Source organism: Saccostrea echinata, unplaced genomic scaffold, assembly GCF_033153115.1.
Source record: "Saccostrea echinata isolate AGI-Se365-2 ecotype Australia unplaced genomic scaffold, CSIRO_AGI_Sech_v1 ptg000030l, whole genome shotgun sequence".
In the NCBI taxonomy this organism is placed as follows: domain Eukaryota; kingdom Metazoa; phylum Mollusca; class Bivalvia; order Ostreida; family Ostreidae; genus Saccostrea; species Saccostrea echinata.
In genome coordinates, this window is record NW_026889779.1 from 34,165,001 (window position 1) to 34,189,793 (window position 24,793).

General features: G+C 34.5%; 1 protein-coding gene across 1 annotated transcript in view; it reads left to right on the forward strand.

Moving 5' to 3' along the window:
• LOC133197749 (protein mesh-like) overlaps positions 1 to 21,497 on the forward strand; it is a 28,226-nt gene extending 6,729 nt beyond the window's left edge. Inside the window, exons 6-16 of the mRNA XM_061333945.1 lie at positions 4,574 to 4,716; positions 11,851 to 11,993; positions 12,123 to 12,395; positions 12,762 to 13,036; positions 13,234 to 13,377; positions 13,476 to 13,634; positions 13,720 to 13,869; positions 17,227 to 17,352; positions 19,364 to 19,609; positions 19,729 to 20,149; positions 20,790 to 21,497. Of these exons, the coding sequence (XP_061189929.1) occupies positions 4,574 to 4,716; positions 11,851 to 11,993; positions 12,123 to 12,395; positions 12,762 to 13,036; positions 13,234 to 13,377; positions 13,476 to 13,634; positions 13,720 to 13,869; positions 17,227 to 17,352; positions 19,364 to 19,609; positions 19,729 to 20,149; positions 20,790 to 20,916 (2,207 nt within the window). The 3' untranslated portion in view covers positions 20,917 to 21,497. The remainder of the gene's footprint in view (positions 1 to 4,573; positions 4,717 to 11,850; positions 11,994 to 12,122; positions 12,396 to 12,761; positions 13,037 to 13,233; positions 13,378 to 13,475; positions 13,635 to 13,719; positions 13,870 to 17,226; positions 17,353 to 19,363; positions 19,610 to 19,728; positions 20,150 to 20,789) is intronic.
• The last annotated feature ends 3,296 nt before the right edge of the window (positions 21,498 to 24,793 follow it).

A 24,793-nucleotide genomic window follows, 5' to 3' on the forward strand; every position in this document is an offset into this window, starting at 1 on the left:
GTACTTTGTTTAGCAACCTAACACATTTACTTCAATTTCAAGTTTGATTCAATGAAAAGGTGAAGTTATCGAACGTTAATCGATCTCAATAAAAAAAAACTACAAACAATACAAATCTGCAAATAGGACTTAAATCAAAGATAACTGGAAATTCTGGAGGTGGGATGAGGTGCCTAGGGGGAGTAAGTATCCCCTGTCGGCCGGTCACACTGAGCCCTATGTTCTGATCAGGTAGACGGAGTAATCTCTAGTCAATTAAGTATAAAAACAAAGGCCTTACGATTGTTATGAAATATGTCAGTCAAAATACGACCCAATGGTAGGTTATACTTGCTAACAAGATCATTATAATGACCATAGCATTTACAAATTGCACTGACGTAATTTCAGCCAAGTTTACGACAACGCATGCTTGGGCAAAGAGAATTTAAGTTTGAACTAGTAAAGGACTTCTTGCTTTTCCACATTAAGATAAAAAGTCAAAGATTAATCTTACTAAAACACTGGTCCGCAAATATAAATAATAATAAAATACAACTGGTGTGAAATCTTCCGAATATAGATACTAGTTTGTTTAAATTTTAACAACTTCTTCTTTGAATTACAACAGGCGTCAAAGTTCTATATACAAATATTTTGGTAATCCTTCTTCCCAAGAGCATTCTAGATTCAGTTTGTCAGATTTGTATACAAACTTTCAAAAATATTGAAAATCAAAAATTGTCAGTTCAATTCATGATTTCTGAAGCTAAAAAAGAAAAAAAAAACTTTAAATTGAAGTAAATGTGTTTCCTCAACGTGTTTGTCAAAAGGTTGCCGCCTCGTTTTAGAAATAATTTGAACGTTGTTAAAATCAACATCTTATACATAGTCAAATTGAATATAATATGTAAATCCGTGAACTTTAGATTGAATGTGTATGAGTCAAGCTCATAGAAAAATTCTCTTAAATACCTTTCTTTAAAGAACAGCAAGTTCCAGATGAAATATGAAGATAACGAAAAGTTATCAACCTCAAAAGTCCCTTGAAACAATACAAACTGGGGGAGCAGAGCAAACAAGGAGCTCTAAAAACATCAGAGGTGGGATCAGATGCCATGAGGAGTAAGCATTCCCTGTCAATCGGTCACACCTGCCTTGTGCTCCTTGTCATGACCTTGTAAACGGAAGGCATTTCAGTGTGAAAATTATGGCCTCAAAATTTGTATGATATATATCAGTCAACATTCGACTTAACGGCATGTTGTATTTACAACCAAGGGCATTGTATCGACCATAGAATTGGCAAACTTTTACTTTAAACACGGTTTTAGCTCACCTGAGCTGAAAGCTCAAGTGAGCTTTTCTGATCACATTTTGTCCGGCGTCCGTCTGTCTGTCCGTCCGTCTGTCTGTCTGTAAACTTTTCACATTTTCGACTTCTTCTCAAGAACTACTGGGCCAATTTCAACCAAACTTGCCACAAAGTATCCTTGGGTAAAGGGGATTCAAGTTTGTTCAAATGAAGGGCCACGCCCTCTTTCAAGGGGAGATAATTAGGAATTAGTGAAAAAATAATGGCATCATTTAAAAATCTTCTTCTCAAGAACCATAGGGCCAGGAAAGATGAAACTCATGTGGAAGCATCCTTAGGTAGTGTACATTCAAGTTTGTTCAAATCATGACCCCCGGGGGTAGGGCAGGGCTGCAATGGAGGATCAAAGTTTTACATAGAAATATATTGGAAAAATCTTTAAAAATCTTCTTCTCAAGAACAGCAAAGCCATGATGAGTCATATTTATATGGAAGCATCCTGAGGTAGTGTAGATTCAAGTTTGTTCAAATCATGACCCCCGGGGGTAGGGTGGGGCCACAATGGAGGAACAAAGTTTTACATAGAAATATATAGGAAAAATCTTTAAAAATCTTCTTCTCAAGAACAGCAAAGCCATGATGAGTCATATTTATATGGAAGCATCACCAGGTAGTATAGATTCAAATTTGTTCAAATCATGACCCCCGGGGGTAGGGCGTGGCTGCAATGGAGGATCAAAGTTCTACATAGAAATATATAGGAAAAATCTTTAAAAATCTTCTTCTCAAGAACAGCAAAGCCATGATTGGTCATATTTATATGGAAGCATCCTGAGGTAGTGTAGATTCAAGTTTGCTCAAATCATGACCCCCGGGGGTAGGGCGGGGCCGCAATGGAGGATGAAAGTTTTACATAGAAATATATAGGAAAAAACTTTAAAAATCTTCTTCTCAAGAACAGCAAAGCCATGATGAGTCATATTTATATGGAAGCATCCTGAGGTAGTGTAGATTCAAGTTTGTTCAAATCATGACCCCCGGGGGTAGGGTGGGGCCACAATGGAGGATCAAAGTTTTACATAGAAATATATAGGAAAAATCTTTAAAAATCTTCTTCTCAAGAACAGCAAAGCCATGATGAGTCATATTTATATGGAAGCATCCTGAGGTAGTGTAGATTCAAGTTTGTTCAAATCATGACCCCCGGGGGTAGGGTGGGGCCACAATGGAGGATCAAAGTTTTACATAGAAATATATAGGAAAAAATCTTCTTCTGAAGAACAGAAAAGCTATGTTTAGTCATATTGATATGGAAGCATCCTCAGGTAGTATAGATTCAATTTTGTTCAAATGATGACCCCCAGGTAGGATGGGGCCCAATGGGGGATGGAAAGTTTTACATAAGAACATATAGAAAAAATATTTCTTCTCAAGAACAGAAAAGCTATGTTCAGTCATATTGATATGGAAGCATCCTCAGGTAGTGTAGATTCAAGTTTGTTCAAATGATGACCCCTGGGATAGGGAGGAGCCACAATGAGGGATCAAATTTTTACAAAGGAATATATGGGAATTTTTTTTTTAAAAATCTTCTCAAGTACAACAAAGCCATTTGTTATATTGACATGGAAGCATCATCAGGTAGTTTAAAATTCAAGCCCCCCCCCCCCGGTCTTTTAAATACTGAACTGATTGTGCTTTTGCCTAGCCAATGTGCTCAGGTGAGCGATGTGGCCCATGGGCCTCTTGTTTAATATCCTTGTATCATCAACTTATTTTTCAATAGCTGACTGGTTTTAGAAACTGTTCGTACTTAAAACATGTATCGAATCGTCTGGGAGACATAAACTTCTCATGTAGGCAGCAACTACTGTAGGTGATAATATATTGCTACATAGATAAAGGAATTTGACGATAGAAAAGTTAAAGTCGTCACGTTTATCTTAACGTTTAGTTATCAGTTTGCCATCAATGTCTTTCTCTCTTAAAACATCCAAATATGAAACATTTGTGTCAGACTCTGTGGTGTCTTTGATTTCGCGTTCAAAGGGATATATCGAATCAACATTGGAATGAAACTTAATATTGTTAAATGATAAAATGTCGCAAAAAAATTATATTTCTGAATCTAAAGAGACATTTTTTGTAGACAAACGTGCTTTATATTTTCGTAGATTTTCTTAAATTATTTTTTTTAATTCTTTAACCATTTTGAAAAATGACATTTTGATTTTTTTTTATTTTTGTAGTTTGATTACATTTTAAACTCATTGATAGATTATATGTTGTTTAACATCCCGTTCTAGAATTTTTCACTCATATAGAGACGTCACCATATACCGGTGAAGGGCTTCAAATTTAGACCTTTACTCGGCACTCAGGGCCATTGAGCAGTGAGGGTTCTTTATCATGTCAAAGGCTACCGTGACATTGGGCCTCGGTTTCTAGGGTCTCATCGGAAAGACCCGCAACTTTCACTTCAAAGTGCCGAGCGCTTGGCGAAGAAATAGTTGCTACCTATTTGTATCGAACTTAAGTCAGTCCCAGTCGTGAAACACACGACTTTCCGATCACGGAGAGGGCGCTCTACAAACTGAGCAACCGTGACGGTATTAATTCATTGAAAAACAAATAAAAAATATAGCTTGTTTTGATAGTAAATTTTAATCATGACTGCGATCATTTTCTAGGATATAACGATATGAATGCAATATGAAGATAATGAACAGTATTCAATCTCGAAAGTCCAATAAAACGATACAGATTTGGAGCAGAGCAAACACGGACCTCAAAATTTAGAATTGGTATCAGGTGCCATGGATGAGTGACCATCTTCTGTCGATCGATCACATCCGCCGTGTGATATTTGTCATGATCGGGGAAAAAACCGGAAAAATCCATAGATAGTTCAGTGTATAAATAATGGCCTAACAATTAGCATGCAGCCTATCATCAGTCAGCATTTGACTCAATGATAGCCTGCATGTGCTTATGTAAGTAAAACATTTGAGCGACTACAATGTCTTTGAATCATAAAATTATATAAATCTACTTTTGGTTAATATCATCTACAATTTCCAAATAAATATAAATTCGTATAAATGATCAATACATAGAGCTCAAAGCGGGAGTGACGAATCAGCAGGGGGTGCATACACATCCTAGGCGCATAATCCTACCTCTGGTGTTTTCAGGGGTCCGTAGTTTTGCCCTATTCACAGTTTGTATTGTTTAGACGATTTTTAATTGAATACTATTATCTTCATATTTTTCATTCAGTGAACCCAGTCTTCTGCAAAGTTTTTGTAATTCGGGATAATCCGGATAATTGGAAAAATGGAACACAGTCAATATCGTGGAAAAATAATGTACCAGAACTAGAAAATAGCAGTACGGTGGACCTGGAAGTACACACACTGAAGGTAGAGTATAAAACTGTATATACTGTACATATTTTTTTGAAATTTCGATATCTGGCTTTGTAAAGGAAAGTGTTTTGTTAAAAGTTTTTAATTGAATATTTCTTTCATATTTACTTCTTATTATAACAGAATGTTTGTCATTTATTTTTCATAACACTTCAAGCACCCGAATTGGTCATTACTTAATGAAAATGAAATAAACTGTCACCGATCCCCATTGACAACCATTTTTTTGTTTTTGTTTGTGTGTTTTTGTTTGTTTTTTGTTTTGTTTTGTCTGTTTTTTTTATTGTGTATTTTTGTTTGTTTGTTGTTTTGATAACTCAAAATTCTATTATCTACTGTTACCCTTACCTTGGGTAACAGACCACCCAAAAAGCAATGGTTTAGGTAAACAAAAAGTACGAATTTAAGTTTGATCTGTTTGAATGGAACGCCTCAACTGCCTCTAGGTGTATTATTTTCATGGTGTAATGATGTTCATCATTATATGTTGTTACTTCTTCATTATATGCTGATACTTCATTATACGTTGATACTTTAATAACATTCTATTGTAATATTTGGACATTATTATGACAGACAAAACATTCAAGATTTTCAAAAAAGTAAGAATAGCCCTGCTTCTGTATTCGCTTGACTTATTTCATTTTTTCACAATTTAAGACACAAATACACTTCTAGTAATTTCGAAGTAGTATCTTAAGAAGGAAAAAATTTGCGGAAAATAAACTGAAAATCTATGGTTCATTTTAGCCTTGAAAAAATATCGTAATGTGAAGCGGTCAACCATTCAAGGGTTATACAGGCTCGCCGTTGATTAACTGCCTGAAATAGAGGGAGACTCTACCGCATTACTAGAAAAGCTAGCTCACTAGCGAGGCAGTATAAGTTCCCTATTTACTGTTCGCTACACTTCCCCGCGCTAAGGGAAACTTAGCATGGGTTCTCTTTAAGTGTCTGAGCCTCTTCAATTACGACCTATGCCGTCCACGGACACTTAATCCGTACATGGACACAAAGTCATATCTTAGAGCTTCCTGAAGCAGGCCTTGAACCTCTTCAGTTACGACAACCTCTGCCGTCCAAAGCCACTAAGTCTGTAAATGGACACTAAGTCCATCTCTAAGACTTCCTGAAGCAGACCGCCAGACACCAGAATCCCAACGCTGCCACCAATTTTGTAACATGAAGTGGTCACCCATCCATGGGTTATACAGGCTCGTCGTTGCTTATCTTGCCTGAAATAGAGGGAGACTCTACCGCATCACTAGAAAGCCAGCCTACTAGCGAGACAGTATAAGTTCCCTATATATGTTCGCTACAATATATTTTCCAATTTTGATTTTTTGGGAAGGAAGACTTTCGTTTAATTTTGAAATATTGACTTAGGTCATTCGTGTGGCCGGGTTCGAAACTGCGACCTTCCGATCAGAGAAGGAGCACTCTACCGAATGACCTTGAAAATAAGTTGAAAATATTCTTTTGTCTTCAAAATGGTATTTACGAGTACATTATAGTTTATTACAAAATAAAACCTTAACTGTACATTTCGAACCCCGCATGGCGCAGTGGTAAGAGCGTTTGCTCTTGGATCGCCGAGTAAGGAGTTGATCCTTACGTCGCGCTTTCGACTCCACTGTGTGACGTGGGGACGGATGAGACCGTATAAACCGACCACAGTACATCTAGGTGCTGGCAGGTTCTAGTAATGCAGACGGAGTAAATGCAAAGGGGTTAAATTCTAAGGAATATATGCAATAGAAATCCATCGCAGTTCATTTCAGGCGAGAATACCTAAAGAAAGTGTGCTATTTTGAGGTATAGTTTCGCTTGACTGTGTTGTAGCTACAATGAAATTTACAATTTGCTCTCGCTTTAGTGTCTTTTATATCAAGAATGAACATGCATAAAAGATAGATAATTGCAGGGAAATACACCAAAGCCTATAAATAAAAATAAAATAGTCTTTGAAAAGGCGAAAATTAAAAGTGTGGCACCAGATAAATTTTATCCACGACTCCAAAAAATACCCTCTGTGGTAATACTCAGCAGTTATACCAGTTAAGCTCTTAGTTGTCCCAAAGAAGGTTTTTTGTGAGTTTCGACCCTAAGGTAGATCTGCCCCTAAAAAATCCTATATGAAATTATTTCTTTGATCATAACCTATCCAAATATCAATTGTATTTAGGGGCAGGTCTGCCCTAAAGGACTTCAAGATAAAAATTCTCGCAATAATCAGTGCAACCAACAAAATGCTCCTTTGGCCAAATTTGGAGGTTAATGTCAAAGTTACAAATGATAAATTTTTAGCTTAAAATTCGCATTTGAAAAATTTAGACAAATATACGGTAAAAAAGAGCATTGATTTTTAAATACTACTTTTTCCGGGAAAATTGTCTTTCCTATAGATCAAATCTTTTGAAATTCCGAATGCATCCTTTTTAAAATCAAAACAATCTGCTCCCGATTTGTACAGTTTTTATGGACTTTAGCCTTGAATACGGTTCGTTATCTCCATATTTCATTCGATAATACACGAGTTTCATTAGTATAAACACTTAGCATATACAGACTGCATAGTCCAGTGTGTTAGATTTATAACAACGTCATAGGGATATCCTAATTTCATCAAATAACAGTATTTTTTCCACTTCTTGCAATGTCTCTCAAATTGTACATACCCTTAACAATCATATTTACCAATTTAAAATTAATGAACTAAATATAAGCCAATAATTTCCAATAATTGAATAATTAGACTCTGACGTTGTTTGAACCATATTAAATCATAATGTTATGATTGGATCTGATCAATTCGGATGGTCAACGTCGTTCTGTCAATTTATGAGACATATTTCTTGCTGTTTATTCTTAATATTTTCACTCTGTGTACAATAAGCGATGCTTTAGATATCAGAAAATGACGACAACCGCTTTATTTGAGACACCTTTAAATTCTATTGTTTTGGCTTGTTTTTTGAAAATTCATTTTAATTTGAAAACTTTATTTCAAAGTTAAGGACATTTCAACCCTGGGCCGTGCACATTATCTGCGACCTTTAATGACCGCGATTTTTACAAAAATATATAGCTTAAACAACCAAAACCAAACTATCCTGACTTGAATTTTCATAACAAATATTTTAGTATACAATACGTATATCTAGAACTATTGAGTTTGACAAAATCGCTATTGCCCACGAACTTTATGGACGACCCTTGTATATGAATTTTTTGGTTTCCATTTCGAGGCCAACAATTTCCCTTTCAGAATTTAATTTCCCTGTTTTAATTTAAACAGAAACAGGCAATAAGTGATTAACACCCCCCTCCAATCTCTATCGACAGAAACGTATATAAGACATATGAGACCAAATTCAACATGGACAAAATGCCGGAATTAGAGCTATGTGCATGTAATATGAATGGCAGGCCCGAAGAAACAGGAAATGGGGTGTTCCAGGCCCCTCCCAATAATTTTACCCATATACCCATATGTACTATTGCTATGCCCCCAGCCCCCATCTGAAGTTGCTTTCTATGGCCTAAATTTTATGTAATGTATTGTAAAATCACACATTTTCGTGAAGTCAGATTTTCGTGGTTTGAGGAAAAACTTTTGGTTTGTGGGGATTTGATTTCGTGGGTGAAGACTTGTTGAGTAGTTAAGTATACATTTTACATTTCGTCTCTTTCTATCTCGAAAACAACGAAAATAACCCCTTCCAACACAAAAAAAATTAGTGATTTCACAGTACATGCACTTGTAAAAATACTGCTCTCATCCACGAATTAAATGGATATTATAATTATTATCAATGTTGATAATAATAGAAAGCACTGCTTACACAAAGAATCTATTTACAGAAACCAGTTTTTCGTCTTGTTGATTCTGTAGTGTTAAAAAAAATCATATTATCATTTTATCATTTTATACATTTTATATTTTATCAAAATATCAGCATATAACGTTAAAGCATTATTACATAATGAAGAAGTATAAGCATATAATTTAAAGTACCAACATATGTTGTAAAAGTATCAGCATACAGCAAAGAAGTAACAGCATATAAGAATATAACTGGTATCAGCATATAATGTTAAATTATCAGCATGTAATGTCAACATATCAGAATATTATTATGAGCATATAATGAAGACTCATAACGACATACATGTTATCCACATAAGACAGTCACAGGTGTGCCGTGCCTGTTGTCAGAAATAAGCAACTTTTGACATAGATGTTATCCACATAAGACAGTCACAGGTGTGCCGTGCCTGTTGTCAGAAATAAGCAACTTTTGACATAGATGTTATCCACATAAGACAGTCACAGGTGTGCCGTGCCTGTTGTCAGAAATAAGCAACTTTTGACATAGATGTTATCCACATAAGACAGTCACAGGTGTGCCGTGCCTCTTGTCAGAAATAAGCAACTTTTGACATAGATGTTATCCACATAAGACAGTCACAGGTGTGCCGTGCCTGTTGTCAGAAATAAGCAACTTTTGATATATTTACCACATTTATTATGAATTTACATCGATTTTTTTGAAATCTCTTATTTGTTGAAATAAAAATTTAGAACTGAAGTCGATATCATAATACTATGGAATGGTTCTCTGGTTCTGACTGGAGCTTGCTGGTTCGCGAAGGCGCTTTCGCTCAGAATGGCACCACTTCCGCCAAGGACTGTCACTGAGGCATTGTACTATGAAATAAGAAGATAATGAATAATAATGAACAATATTAAAGTTAAAAGTTCATTTAGACAATACATATCGGGAGCAGAGCAAGCACGGACCTCCAAAAACATTAGAGGTGGGATCAGGTGCCAGATAGTGATAGATTGAATTTGCAAAGTCATTGGTCATTGTATCGACCATAGAACTTGGAAAATGATGACTTTAAACAAATTGCTGATATCCTTGTTTCATCAACTTGTTTTTCAATAGCTTGCCTCATTTTAGAAATTATTCGTACGTGTAACATGCTCTTGCGTATCGAGTCAATTGGGAGACATATGCAGGCGACAAAGATATATTGCTACATAAGTAAGGGAAGTTGACGACAGAAAAGTTGAATTCATCACGTTTATCACCAAGTGGTTTTTTTTTTGTTTTTTTTTTTGTGTTTTTTTTTTTTTTGGGGGGGGGGGTTTGTTAGGTTACCATTAACGTCTTTTTCTAGTAACAAAGCCAAATATGAAACAGATGTGTCAGACCCTGTGGTATCTTTTATTTCAAGTTCACAGGAATATGTCGAGTCGACATCTAAATTGACGTTACTATTATTAATTGATAATAATCGACATAACTAAATGTTGGGTTGAAAGCCACAGCCAGTATCTTCTTCTTAAATATAAGTTTTCGAATATATTCTGCTTCATATGAATACAAAAATAGATCTCCTTATAGTGGGACGCAGTTGGTACCCATGGGGATTCCGACACGTTGATGGAAGACCTACTCTCAAAAAACCTCATAGATATAAAATTGACATCAGAAACTCAAGCATGTTTTTAATATCTACATCAGAGTACTTGTGTGTACAATCAGAGTGGTTTTTTTAACAAAATAATTTTGCAAATGACCAATGACAAGATAAATAAATTTACGAATTCCATTTTTATGTAAGAAAAGCAGCTGCCTATGGTGTCAAAAAAAATTCCTGGACTTTAATTTTATCGTGGAGAAAAGTTGTATAAAGTGTTGAAAAGTCGTAAGTTTTTATGTCATTGATATTAGTAAAATTTAGTGATTTCAAATTTTCTAAACGTTCCTTGGAGTTTTTAAGTATGCACATCTGATTTACGCCACTTTTTGAATATATTGTACAGTATTCCTGAAGCTTCTCCTTCACTGCTGTTAATATTTTAGTGAGGAGTAAAGAAAGAGGCTAGATAAAACATTTACTGTAACCAGCTATTTATATTTCTTTGTAAGGATATTTATGACGTATAGGAATCCGGTATAGGTATGTTTATTCAAATTCATTTTGATTGTTTAGAATATTAAAAATATTTAAAACTGACTTATGATTTTAAAGAATTTCCTCCTTAGAACCATAGCTATGAGTATAGGTTGGTCTTCCACGTGCAGAATTAAATCCCAGTTCCTCTAAAATACAATTTAAATAATAATGAACCCTACAAACAAAGACAATGTTGTTACCTGCTCTATCAGCTGGGACCAGTACATAAAGGTCGTGTTATCTATTAAATTTCTTTTCCACTTCTGAATTAATGATTGATTGATTGATTGTATGTTGTTTTACGTCCCATTCGAGAATTTTTCACTCATCTGAATCAATGAAGACAGAAGGATAGATGGTTTTCATATTGCCCCTTAATTGCTCAACGCGAGATTCATCTGATATTTTTAAGTGTCAAGGTGTCTAGCCCATCGTTTGGCATAATCTTCCACATAACTCATTATACAAATCATGAATTCTGACGCCAGTTGAAAGATCGGCGTTCCCTTAATTTTGGCACTTTTAAGGTAAGTAATTTAGGGCTCTCATTGTACCCACAAGTATAAGCATGCTAAAGCGTAAATGACTTCCCGGAAATAATTTGGTACGAGTCGGAGATAACAAATATATTTAACTACAATGTTCGACATTTTAACAACAACTTTGAGATATTTATTTCATTGCATTAACAACGGCAATATTGTAACGTTCCGTTTTTCAACAAAACAAAGTCGATGCATAGTAGCGAGTTAAATTAATGATTTAAAGCAGAAGAATATGAATTATTTACAACAATATCCTATGTATTGATCAGGTTGACGGTACTTTCCATAGTCTATTCAGTACAAAAACAAGGCCTAACAATTGGTTTGAAACAAGTCAGCCAAAATACGACCCAATGATAGGTTATATTTGCTAACAATGTCATTATAACGACCATAAAATTTACGAGATGCTGACAATCTTCGACAAATATCAGACCCCCTGTCCTTCGACCCTCAGGCTGATACTGGAGTCTCGGAGAGATACAGTGTATTGGTGTGATATTCTATTCTTTTTATCAACTTAATAATGAAAAAAACACATTGTCGTGTTTTTATACTAAATTACCTCAGTAATAAGCGAATAACGTTTTACGGACCTTTTTTATTTTAGGAAAACAGTGGGAAATTGAACTTTGAACGCTTAAACATAGTAAGAAATATTTCCAATTCTATTGGTTCGACAAACTTTAATTTCAACGTCACGCAACAAGTTGCCTTACTTCAAGTTAAGTCACGTGTGAAAAGGAGTAAAATGTAAGTTTTAAACTTTATTCTAGATTTCTTTTAATGTTAGTGAAACCAATACATACATATTTGATGCATAGAAAAGACCCATTGAATCATCTTAATCGTGAATAAATGAATGGTATTTTTTTTATGTAGGCCAGTTCCTGGAATTTGGTCTGATGTTTTCTTGGTATCCCAATCTAGAGAAGAAGCCAGGCAGATTTGTGAAAAATGGCTCGAATCAGAAAGTTCCTCTCCAGTACTAAATGCTAGTGAGCCCTGTCCTTGTACTCTCCAACAGGCGCTGTTAGACATTGTAAAATATCAGCCTGATCCTGACTGCAACATGTTCCACATGGGTTCTCGGGGGAAAGGCAACTGTCGTTATAGGCGTGACGCACAACATTGTGTAAGACTTCCAACACCAAGGTATTTACCTTAAAAAATATTCATATCTAGGCACCACCCTTTTGATTCTTCTTGATAATCTAATTGTTCTCCTGTCCATATGAGTATAACTTGTTCCAAGTATTTTTTATTCTTTACCCATTTTTAAAGAGGTAGATATAGTAGCATATGTGTTATATAACCTGGGAATGGTACAATTCTTGCGTAAGAATGCATTTTAGCATAAAATTGCTGAGGGATTTTTTAAATATTATGATATTGACATGTATGACTACTTTTGGATAAATTAGCCGCAATTATTTAATCACATTTTGAATAAAAGCTTTCACATATCAAAATTAAACCTATATTTAAGAGTGTTCAATTCTTTATTCATTTGTTTTAAAGCATAAGTGACAACGTTTGCTGTTATAATGCGGAGGGTAATTTAATAGACTCAAGGCTCCAAGAAGGAGGCACGCGGCAGCGATATCACTATTCTGAGGGTGTTCCATATGTTAATAACTTTTACCATGATGTCATGCCGTTTATGCAGTGTTGCCGATTTTCACAGACGTCCACGAAAGAAGCCTCTGAAAACGGAGATACGTACAGTCTCTGCCAAAAATATCTTAAATTAAGGAATTACAGCTCTTGTCAAAATTATGAACCTCCAAGGCTAGGTAGTAATTATTAAAACATAGAATGTATGATCTTGTTAATAATCAAATATAAATTATAATTAAATGTATATCGTTTCAATCTTTTCATGGAGAAATAACATGCCACAACTACAATGGTGTTTTCCAAATCCAACATATTTTATTTATGGTATGAAATACAACTGATGCTTTGTAATTAGTTACCCATTATGTTTCAGCACGGACAAGCGGTGACCCACACATGACTACTCTAGACGGGTTCAGTTATACATTTAATGGCGCTGGAGAATTCGTGTATATATACACAGAGGATGAATTATTCAGAAGTCAAATCCGATTCGAACAGTTCCGAAAAGACGATGGTATAATTTCATAATTCATATAAGTTGAGCATTATTGTTAAGATGTAAAATGAGTTGTCAAGATATCTTTATGATTGAAATATTTTACTTCTTAAAAGGAACGATTGTTCCTGCAACTGTAGCAACAGCCGTTGTGATGGAGTATGCAAATAGCTCCGGTCGATTAGAGTTTCGCCTTAACTCAATCAGAACGGTTGATGTTCTCAGAAATTCTGAACTTCTTGGGTTTGGGGATTCCAGGTGGATGGATTTGGAAGGTATTCTAATAAAACAATTCCAATTATTTTTTTACGCCATGTAAATGTTAAAACAGTCGTATACTTATTATGCAATTGATTTTAGGTGTAACCATCCTATTGCTTCCGGCAGATGGCAATAGTTCAGAGGTGTCACTGATGGTAATGTTCAAAAATATAAAAATAGCTTTTAATATCAAAGCCTCGAAGAAAATAATGAATGTTATCCCGATTGTTCATGGGGACGAAGTCAAAGGTAATTGTCTATTAATTGAAATGTTCACATAATAACTTAAGTTGAAGTTTATCTTTGTTGGATCTAATTTTCCTTCCTTGTAAACATATTTTTTTTTTATATTTATTCCTTTGGACATGAAAATTGTATATCAATAAAATAAGAAATTGAAATGGTTCTAGATTATTAAATATTGAATTTATCTTTTTTAACTCAACTGAGCTGAAGTTTCAATTGAGCTTTTTCTGATCGAAATTTGTCCATTGTCTGTTGTCGCCGGTGTCGTTGTAAACTTTTTACATTCTCGTCGTCTTCTCCAGAACCATTGGGCCATTTTCAACCAAACTTTACACAGAGTATGGGTAAAGGGGGTTCAAGTTTGTTCAAATGAAGGGTCGAACCTTCTTTTAAGGGGAGATAATTAAAAAATAGTGAAAATTGGCAACATTTATGTAGCAAACTGTTAGGCACTAATTTTGTTCATATATTAGCTGACCTGTTTTTATATTCCTATGAAGCAGAATTTATTCAAAAACCTCTACACGAGAAGAGGAAAATACTAGCTGTAGCCTTCAATTCGACATTCAGATATATCGACGATGTTTTGTCAATAAAAATGTTATTTTCATTCGTATGTCGACTCGATTTTCACAGTGAAATTGAAATAAAAAACACCACAGAGTCTGCCACATCTGTTTCATATTTAGATATTTTACTGACTATAGACGATAAAGGCTAATTATCAGCTAAGTTGTATGACAGACGAGATGACATTAGCTTTTCCATCGTCAACTTTCCTTATTTTTGTAGTGTTTATTTTATCACACCTGGTTATGATGTTTATATCTCCCAACTTGTTCGCTACTCAAAAGCTTGCTCTGAGTACGATCAATTTTTAAAACGAGGCAGGTTACTCAATGATAAGTTGATGTTAGAGGGATTTCAACAGCCTTGTTTATAGTCAGCATTTTGTAAATTTTTTGGTCGTTATAATGACCTTGTTAGTAAATACAACCTATCATTGTGTCGTAATTTGGCGCTTGTTTCATACCATTTGTTAGGCCTTTGTTTTTGTACTGAATTGACTATCGATAGTTCTATCTACCGGATCAATACATAGGGCTCACAGCGGGTGTGACCGGTCAACAGGGGATCTTCATTCCTACTAGGCATTTGATCCCACCTCTCGAATTTTCAGAGATCCGTGTTTTATGACCTCTTCACATTGTCGTATTGAGATCGACCACTGTTCGTTATCTACCTTTTACACCTCTCAAGAACCACTGGGCAGATAAGATGAAACTTAGACTATATTTTAAATAATGTTTATTTGCCCTCTCGTAACCGACTGGCTTAAAATCGTTTTTTTTGTTTTTGTTTTTTTTATTTTTAGGAAACGTTTATTCTTCTTTTTTTTTTTATTCTGGAATGGTCTCAATTTAAGGTTCTCTCAACTTTAATAGTTTTCTTGAAAGCTTTCTTGGGTGGTGTAGATTCAAGTTTATTCAAATTATGACCCTCAGGGGTAGGGAGGAGCCAATATGGGCGATCATAGTTCTACGTAGTATACGCTAATTATGTTCCCCAAACGAAGTTTGGGAACATATTGTTTTTATTCTGTTTCTTACTATTATTATTATTTTTCTTCTTCCTGGGTACTTTTTTGTCCGTGAGTGATCTCGGAAACTACTCATCCGAATTACCTAAAGCCTTTTTAGGGTTAATAGGTATGTTATGTAGATTTCCGGAACGGCATTTTGCACGCACGTGCATTCACGTGCGTGCGCGTGCAATGAGTAAAATGACCAATATACTTGATATAGCCATAACTTTCATACCTTTTGATGAAATGCCTTGATACTCAGAATATATAGACGTATTATAAGTGTAGACAAGATGACATGGTCAGCATGCACATGCAAGCACGTGCGCGCACGCGCAATGCATAAAATAACCAATATAATAAATATAGCCGATTTTTTTTTTTTTAATATTTTTTGATGAAATGCTTTCATGCTGAGAATTTGAGAGTATATTAAAAGTGTAGACAAGGTGACATGCTCTTCATGCACATGCATGCACGTGCACGTGCGTGTAATGTGTAAAATAACCAATATACTTGATATAGCTGTAATTTTTATATTTTCTGATGAAATGGTTTGAAGCCCAGAACATAAAGACATTTTAATAGTGACATGGTCAACATGCACATGCATGCACGTGTGCGCGCATGCAATTAGTAAAATGACCAAATTACATTATATATCCGTAACTTTTACTTTTGTATGAAATTTTTTGATAAAGGGAATATAAAGATATGCTTATAGTTTAAAAACACAACGTGATCACCATGCACATGCATGCATGTGCGCGCGCGTGCAATTCGTTAAATGACTAATATTCTTTATATTACTGTAGCTTTTATGTTTTTTTTTGTGAAATCCTTGATACTGAGAATATAAAGGTATATTAATAGTGTAAACAAGATGACATGGTTTTCATGTGCATGCATGCACTTGCACGTGTGTAATTCATAAAACAATCAATACATTTGGTATAGCCATAATTTTTCTACTTTTTTTTAAAATGCTTTGATACTTAGAATATAAAGATATATAAATAGTGTAGACAAAATGACATGGTATGCATACACATGCGTACACATGCGCGCATTTAAAGTTAGTGAAAAGACTATTATACTTGATAGAATGAATCTTACAGGGAATAAGGCACCAAAAGGGAGTTGGGGAGCGTTTGGGGAACATCTGTAACGGTCACCGTTACAATTAAAACTAGTTTCAGCTGACTTTTAACACTTTTTTAAAGCTTCGTTTATTTTTAAATATTTCTTCACTTTTGAATTGGTAGAGGAATTTCTATGTACGTTACCGTATGCCAATTAATAAATATAATGAAAATTTATAGATCATTATTAAATAATATTCATTGAAAACAAATTATCAAAAGCCATCCAAAATTAGGGTCACAAGAGGTGAGAACAGCTGTGTACAGTGATTGGGAATGGTAATTGCTGTATATACATGCACACCGCCACAGGCGATAACGGATATTAACTGGTGTAGGTTGAAGTGAATTATAGAATTTTTTAAAACAAACAAACAAACTTTGGTTTCGAAAATTATTTGCTGAATTTACCAAAAGATTTAAGAGTTAAATTTGTCAAGATATGACACAATGGGTAGGGTGTCGCTGAAAGTAGGACGGGGCCATAATATATTATTGTAATTTTACATAGTACATAGTTACATATATATTGGGGGAAAATCTGCTGATAAATAACAGAAGGGCCATAGTTATTCAGGTGAGCGTTGTGGCCCAAGGGCCTCTTGATTTATAATTTGTATTGTTCATTTAAAGGAAAATTAAAAGGACTTCTTGGAAATTACGATGAAAACCCATCAAATGATTTGCTTTCATCGGATGACCAATACTTATCACCAAATGCAAGCGATGTGGAAATATATAATCGGTTTGGAATGTCGTGTATGTTTGTACAAACATTTATTGAATTAAAGTATTTATAACAATCCGTGGTCATTTTTCAAACTGTATCTTTTTACAGAGTGTAACTAGGGAGTATTATCTTTCATATTAAAGATAAAGTGACTACTACATGTAGTCAATCTTCAAAAGAGGGAAATATTGAAAATAATTGATAGAATATGGTTGCTGAAAAAAAATCAAAACGTTCTGGCTTTGCCTTTATTCGGTTCATGTCCGTAAAACGAGGGAGAGGGGGCGCCCCCCCCCCCACTTTTTCTGAGTATAGTATCTTGCTGTAATAAATTTTCCTTTATATCGACCCCCCCCCCCCTTATTGATACTGTAATGTCTTGCACTGGCAAATTCCAGGCTTGAACAAATAATTAGGTTTTTTTGTCAGATTATTTTGGGAAGTCGGTTCCTTCACTTTTTGGTTAGTCTAGGTTAGGACTTCCACGCTCTGATTCCTTCCTTAAGCTATGGACAAAATTGCCTTTAATAAATTTGAGTATGAGGACCTAAGGTATTAGGTTTTGTATCCCTGTAGTATCACAGTCATAAAAACTCTTTGCCGATATTCCATTGACATTATTTTTCTGTGTCAGTTTGGGGGATCACACAACAGGAACAAAAGTCAGACTCCTACAATATTCTCATTTATTTTTATGCCCCTGTATCGAAGATTCGGGGCATATAGTTTCTGCCCTGTCCGTCCGTCTGTCTGTCTGTTTGTCTGTCTATCTGTTTGTCCGCAAAAATTTTAACATTGCTCATAACTTTTGATTGGAGCTATAGCTTTCATATTTCAGATGTGTATTCCTTGAGACAAGACCTTTCTTTGGGTATCATATTTGACCTTTTGACCTAGACATTGGAGTTTGACCCAGTTTTACAAAATTTTACCCAACTTTAACCTTGACCATAACTTTTGAACAGTTGGTGCTAGGGTTTTCATACTTCACACGTGTAGTCCTTGTGACATGAACTTTCATTAGATACTAACAACTTTGACCTTTGACCTTGACCTAGGAGTTTGACCTACCTGTGAAAAACTTTAAACCTTGGCCATAACTTTTATACGGTTGGTGCAAGGGCTTTCATACTTCACATATGTAATTCTTGTGACAAGACCTTCCTTTGGATACAAACAACTTTGACCCTTTGCCCTGACCTTGGAGTTTGACCTACTTTTGGAAACTTTAACATTGGCCATAACTTTTGATCAGTTGGTGCTATGGCTTTCATTCTTCACATATGTAATCCTTGTGACAAGGCCTTCCTTTGGATACCAACGATTTTGACCCTTTGACCTTGACCTTGGAGTTTGACCTACTTCTGAAAAACCTTAACCTTGGCCATAACTTTTGAACAGTTGGTGCTAGGGCTTTCATTCTTCATATGTAATCCTTGTGACAAGACTTTCCTTTAGATACCAATAACTTTGACCCTTTGATCTTGGAGTTTGAGATACTTTTGCAAAACTTTAACCTTTTCCATATCTTTTCAATGGTTGGTGATAGGACTTTCGTATTTCACAGGTATATTCCTGAGGACAAGACCTTACTTTGGGTACCAATATATTTGATTTTCATCTGAGAAAGTTTAACCTCCGCTATAAGTTGCCATACGGGGGCATCAGTGTTTCACAAACACTTCTTGTTTTGTTATAGAAACTGTCACCTAAGGCACTGTGACTGTGAATACACGATAGAAGAGTAACAGCTTATTTATCAGCAGAATTAAAAACATAAAATTCATCCTAGAGTTTTAAGGAAAGCAATAATTGTACACACTTCAGGGCGATCACAAAATATGTATCATGTTCATGCCATTTTGAAATTGACAGAATGAAAACTTTGTTCAATTCCAGATCAGAACTTTTATACTTTGAAAGATTTATCTAAGAACCCCATGGAATCATCATGTCACAAATTTAATAATTGTATTTAGAATCGATTTTGTTTCAAGTGAATTTTTTTTTTTTACAATATGAAGTTCCATCATTTTGTAGGGGCCATCAATGAGACAGAATCTATGTTCACGTATGAACCTGGTAAGAGTTTTGCTGATTATCATCAGCCATTATTTCGGCCTGTGTTTGAATCCTCCGTATCGGTTACAGAGGAGGTTAGGGCGGTTTGTGGAGAGGACAAGGACTGCATCTTTGATTATTCTGTCACGGGATCACGTGACGTAGCGGAGCAATCCCGGACGTTCCAGACACAGTTTCAAGAATCTCAACAGGCAGCTGTGATAGGTGAATGAATTAGATATATTATTACATAAAAATTAAATAATATTCTGAAATTAAATCAGTTCACCTGCTTAAATTATTAATGATTATGTTTCAAAAATCACTACACATTTCCATTACAGTAATAACTTGCGATGATTTACCAACTGTTGCTGGAGGTGTATGGAAATCAACCAATGGGAATTTAGAAAACTCGTCTGCAATCTTTGTTTGCAGAGATGGGTATAATGTGTCTGGTAGGACACAAAATATTGTATGCAAGAATGGACAGTGGGAACCCTTTGGAGATGTATCATGTTTACGACATGACTACACAGTTACAGATCTACAAACCAATAGCACATCAACACCTTTCACCTTGATTCCGACAAATATTACAGATCTACGAACCAACAGCAGCACATCAACACCTTTCACCTTGATTCCGACAAACACTGAAAACACATCATCAAATGTTCCTGTTTACATTGGAGTTGGAGGAGCACTTCTCTGTATCTTTATCTTTTTTGTAATCCTATTCCTGTTTATGATGAAGAAACGTAGGTATGTAGTGTTTAACTAGTAACTACTTTTCTTATTAAAAAGCAGTTAGATAAAAAGGAGGGTGTATGTACCTGCCTGTCCCAGTCACTTACACCATTAAATATATTTTGAAATATTTCTGAAATTCTGACATATATTTAATTATATATATATATATATATATATATATATATATATATATATATATATATAAAGCACATTTTTAAGTTAGGCAATCTTGTGTGCTTTATATGAATTTCCGACCTTGACCTTGTATCTATTTAGTAGATCCGACACTTAGGATATACAGTGTTGTTGGTTTTTGTAGTGCTTTCTATATATATATATATATAGAGAGAGAGAGAGAGAGAGAGAGAGAGAGAGAGATGTGAATTGGAAACTTTTAAACACAGTAACAATTCTACAAAAGAAGTTGGTAAATTACATTTTTAAGTTAGGCAATCTTGTGTACTTCAGCAAAACCAAACTTGTTGATTTCCTTAAAAAAAAAACAAAAACAAAAACAAAAAAAAAAAACTAATGGTCATTTTAAGATACTTCATAAACAATTCTGGATTATACTGTTCATAATTTCTATTTTATACTATGAATTACTATGATTATGAGATTTCAATGATTTTTTTGTTATTTTAATTAACAGGTTTGGTGATTTGAATATCTTTTCTAGCATCAGGACGTCGAATGATACTCAACATTCCCAAAAGGGAGGTTTAAGTACAGAATTATCTACCATCCCAGAGGACAAACCCATATATCCTGCCCGTTGATATCTTTTTGTTTTTTATCAATCTGCATCTGATATAACTTTAAATATAAACATGACAAATATACAGTGTGGTGGATGACTGTGATATTTTTTTACATATACATCTAACTTGTACTTTTTATTTAAATTTTAGGGCAAACCATGTAAACTTTGAGATTTTATTCAATGGAAATAACATTTTTAGTAGGTCACCACAGTCAATTACTATCTGACTTCCGTCGTCGTACGACATGCATTTTCTGTCTTGCGTCGGTTGCATACGTTTGAACATTTCTTCTATATATATATATATATATATATATATATATATATATATATATATATATATATATATATATATATATATATATATATATATATATATATATTCTATTATTCCAAGCTCTCTGATTGGCTCAAACTTGATCATATGATCAAGTATATAACATCATATAGACGTGTTACTATTTATAGATTCTGAAATGCACATCGGCTTGATGTTTCTAAAAATGGAAATAATCTTTTATAAACAACAATAGCGATGACTTCACAGTAGCTAATATGACTTGATGTTTCTGAAAAATAAATTAACTGAAACTCCTATTTATAATTGTGATGTTCTTTAATAAATGGTAAGATGTAATACTTTTTCATTGAAAGATATTAGAAATGTTTTTCATAAATTGATATAAAATAATACCACAGATGTTGCCTTTTAAATTAGTGCTCTCTCTCTCTCTCTCTCTCTCTCTCTCTCTCTCTCTCAAGAAAAAAACTTGTGGCTTGCTCCCATTATTTTCAAATGTAAAAAATAATATAACAAATGTAGCCCTTTCTTTCGGTCAACCCATAGATATATCGGCTTCACAGAAAAGCATATTGACCTCAAGTCTTACCCAAAATTGTGAAATTCTTGCCGCTAGGTCAGGTGTTCTGGAGTTAGAGCAGGGTATTATATATCATATATTGAAAATGCATTATTTCTCTGAAATCGTCTTCTCTGTTCCTAGGATTAATTAAAAAAGACTAAGTGCATGGTTATGATGAAGCAAGGTGTCCCTTCCAAAATTGTGAAATTCACGATTTTGGGGTTTAGGTGATCTATTGATTATATAATAAAAAGCATAAATTCTTTAAAAATCTTCTAATGTAATTATTGCCATTCTTTGGATCCTTAATATATTCTATGGACCTTTAAGACCAATGGGCTCTTGTTTCATCGAAATAAAGATTTCCAGAAAGGTTAGGAGAGTAAGATGGTATAAATTTATGATCATTATTTTAATAGGATTTCATTTAAATTTTTATCATTAAATAATATTAAATGATTTAAATCTGAATTCGAAGTTTACCTTCTATATTTTGTATTCGTAATACATGATATATCTTACAGCTTTAAAAGAATGAAACTATCCTACTTTTTATGAAACAACAATATTTTGTGGAGCTATGTGTTACCACAATCGGGTGTCATAGATTTATAGCAGAATTATCATAAAATACGTAAACGCTCTACAGGTAAAAAACCACACTTTATCAAATACATGTAAAACCATTTACATTGTAGATGAGATTCAAATTTAGTCAAACATCAGTAATTGTTTGGATAGAACCTCAAAATATGTTTCAAAGTTCTACAGCACTATTGAGCAACTATTTTTATAATTATGTATAAGTAATTATGGACACTTGTGGTATTTCTTTTTTACCAAAAGTAACCAATAACTAATATGTTCAACTTATCAGGGGAAAAGAGATCTTTACAAATTGCAATGCAATCTACATGTAACTTAAACAAGACATGTAGAGAAAACGAAAAGTGATCAAGCTCAAAATCAAATCAAACGATACAAATAAAGAGCAGGGCAAACTTGTGGAAACACCAGAGGAGAATCGGAAACCATGGAGAAATAAGCGTTCTCTGTCGATCAGCCACACCTGCCTTGGGCCCTCTGTCTTATCTGTCTTATTTATTAATATACTGGACAGATGCAGTTGAAAGTCTCTTCTGTAGTATATTTTAGGTAGTATTTTTATATTCAATGAAGTTACGCCCATACTCACAGATAAGAGGTCTCCCTACATTTCTTTCAAAGTTCATGAAAAGGGGGAATTGTCATGGGCGCCTAAGTAACGCATTCGATGTTATTTTTCCGCTTGTCGGAAAGGCCTGAGAAGTTGCGATTCAAACGACAGGCTGTATTTGCAAATAAGGACATGGTTACGTTGAATTTGCAACATGAGATTGTTAAACTAATTAAGATGATGTTATTTTCATATCTCCTATTGTGATGGACGTATATGATTGTCCTTAACTGTACTGAATAACTTTGTAGAAATCCCGTAATTAGCGTTCCAATTATTACAAGTCTGCTAGAACAAAATTTCACTGGAATGGGAACACAATATGTCTAAGTACTTTGGAATCGTTTTAATTCTTGTGGAACAACGTTTGCAATCAAAATGTTGGAACATAATTTCGTGAACAACTCTTATACTGATATGTATATACAGAAGATTCAAAGAACCTAGACCTTAACGTTGACAAAGTTGTAGTTTGCGGAATTTAAATTAATCATCCTATGATCCACGAATAAAGTCACACACACACAATAATCATTCTACAGTAGTCAAAATGCTTTTCTCGAACTAATGTTCAAAGTCACGGTGAAAAAGGCTTCGTAGCACCAATAATCTTCCGAACTGACAGCGTTGTGAGTGTATATCTGAAAAATATAAATGTCAACAAATTACCATTCAAATGTTTCTTTTTTAAATATATTTAGTAGTTTTAGTTGTCTTTTCGAATTGATTTTTAATCTTACTTTTTCCTCGGTTACTTTAATTTTTAACTCTACTGGGCTGAAAGCTCAAGTAAGCTTTCATGATCACCCGCTGTCCGGCGTCCTTCCGTCTGTCTAGCTATCTCTCCGTCTGTCTGAAATCTTTTCACATTTTTGACCTCTTCTCAAGAACGACTCGGCCAATTTTAACAAATGTTGCATAAAGCATCTTTGGGTAGGGGGAATTCTTAATTGTTTAAGTAAAGGTCCAAGCCCCCCCCCCCCTTCCAAGGGAATTTAATCAAGATAAGGCAAAAATAGAGTGGAGTCATTTAAAATCTTCTTCTCAAAAACCATTCCAGCAGAAAATAATAAACTTATGTGGAAGATGAAGTGTAGATGTAAGTTTGTTCATATCACGACCGAAGTTTCGGATGGGGCCACAATTGGGGATCACAGTTTAACTTTGAAATATATAAGAAAAATCAGTAAAAATCATCCTAAGAACCGCTGGACCAGAAAAGTTGAAACTTATATGGTAGTGGTGTTCCAATCCTCGATTATAATCGAAAATCAGTCGATTGAGGGCATAATCCAAGTGCTCGATTACAACATTTTTATTCCAATTAATCGGGTTATTTTTTTATTTTACAAGCGTAATAGTTTTTAAGCCGAATATTCCAGTCGCGCCTTATTTATAAGCTTATTTGTGTATCATCATAATGGCGCAGTCAAACAGACAGTTGCATTCATACCCGTGTAACAACACTCATTCCCGGGTATGGACGTACTTTGGATTCAACAAAATGAACGAAGAACCATCTGGACAACCACAGAAAGTAGTTATTGACCCATTCTTACCACTTAATGAACGAAACTGACAGACTTTACAAATATCTGATTATAATTGATAATTAGTTAGTTATAGTAGCCCGATCATCGATTATGAAATTCTCACTGATTCCCATCACTATTATATGGAAGCGTTCTTTAAATGTTTAGATTATAAACTGCTCAAATTATGAACCCGGGGTCAGGACGGGGTCATAAAAGGGAATCATAGTTTTACATTTAAATATAAAAGAAAAAATATCGTTTAAAAAAATTCCTCTCAAG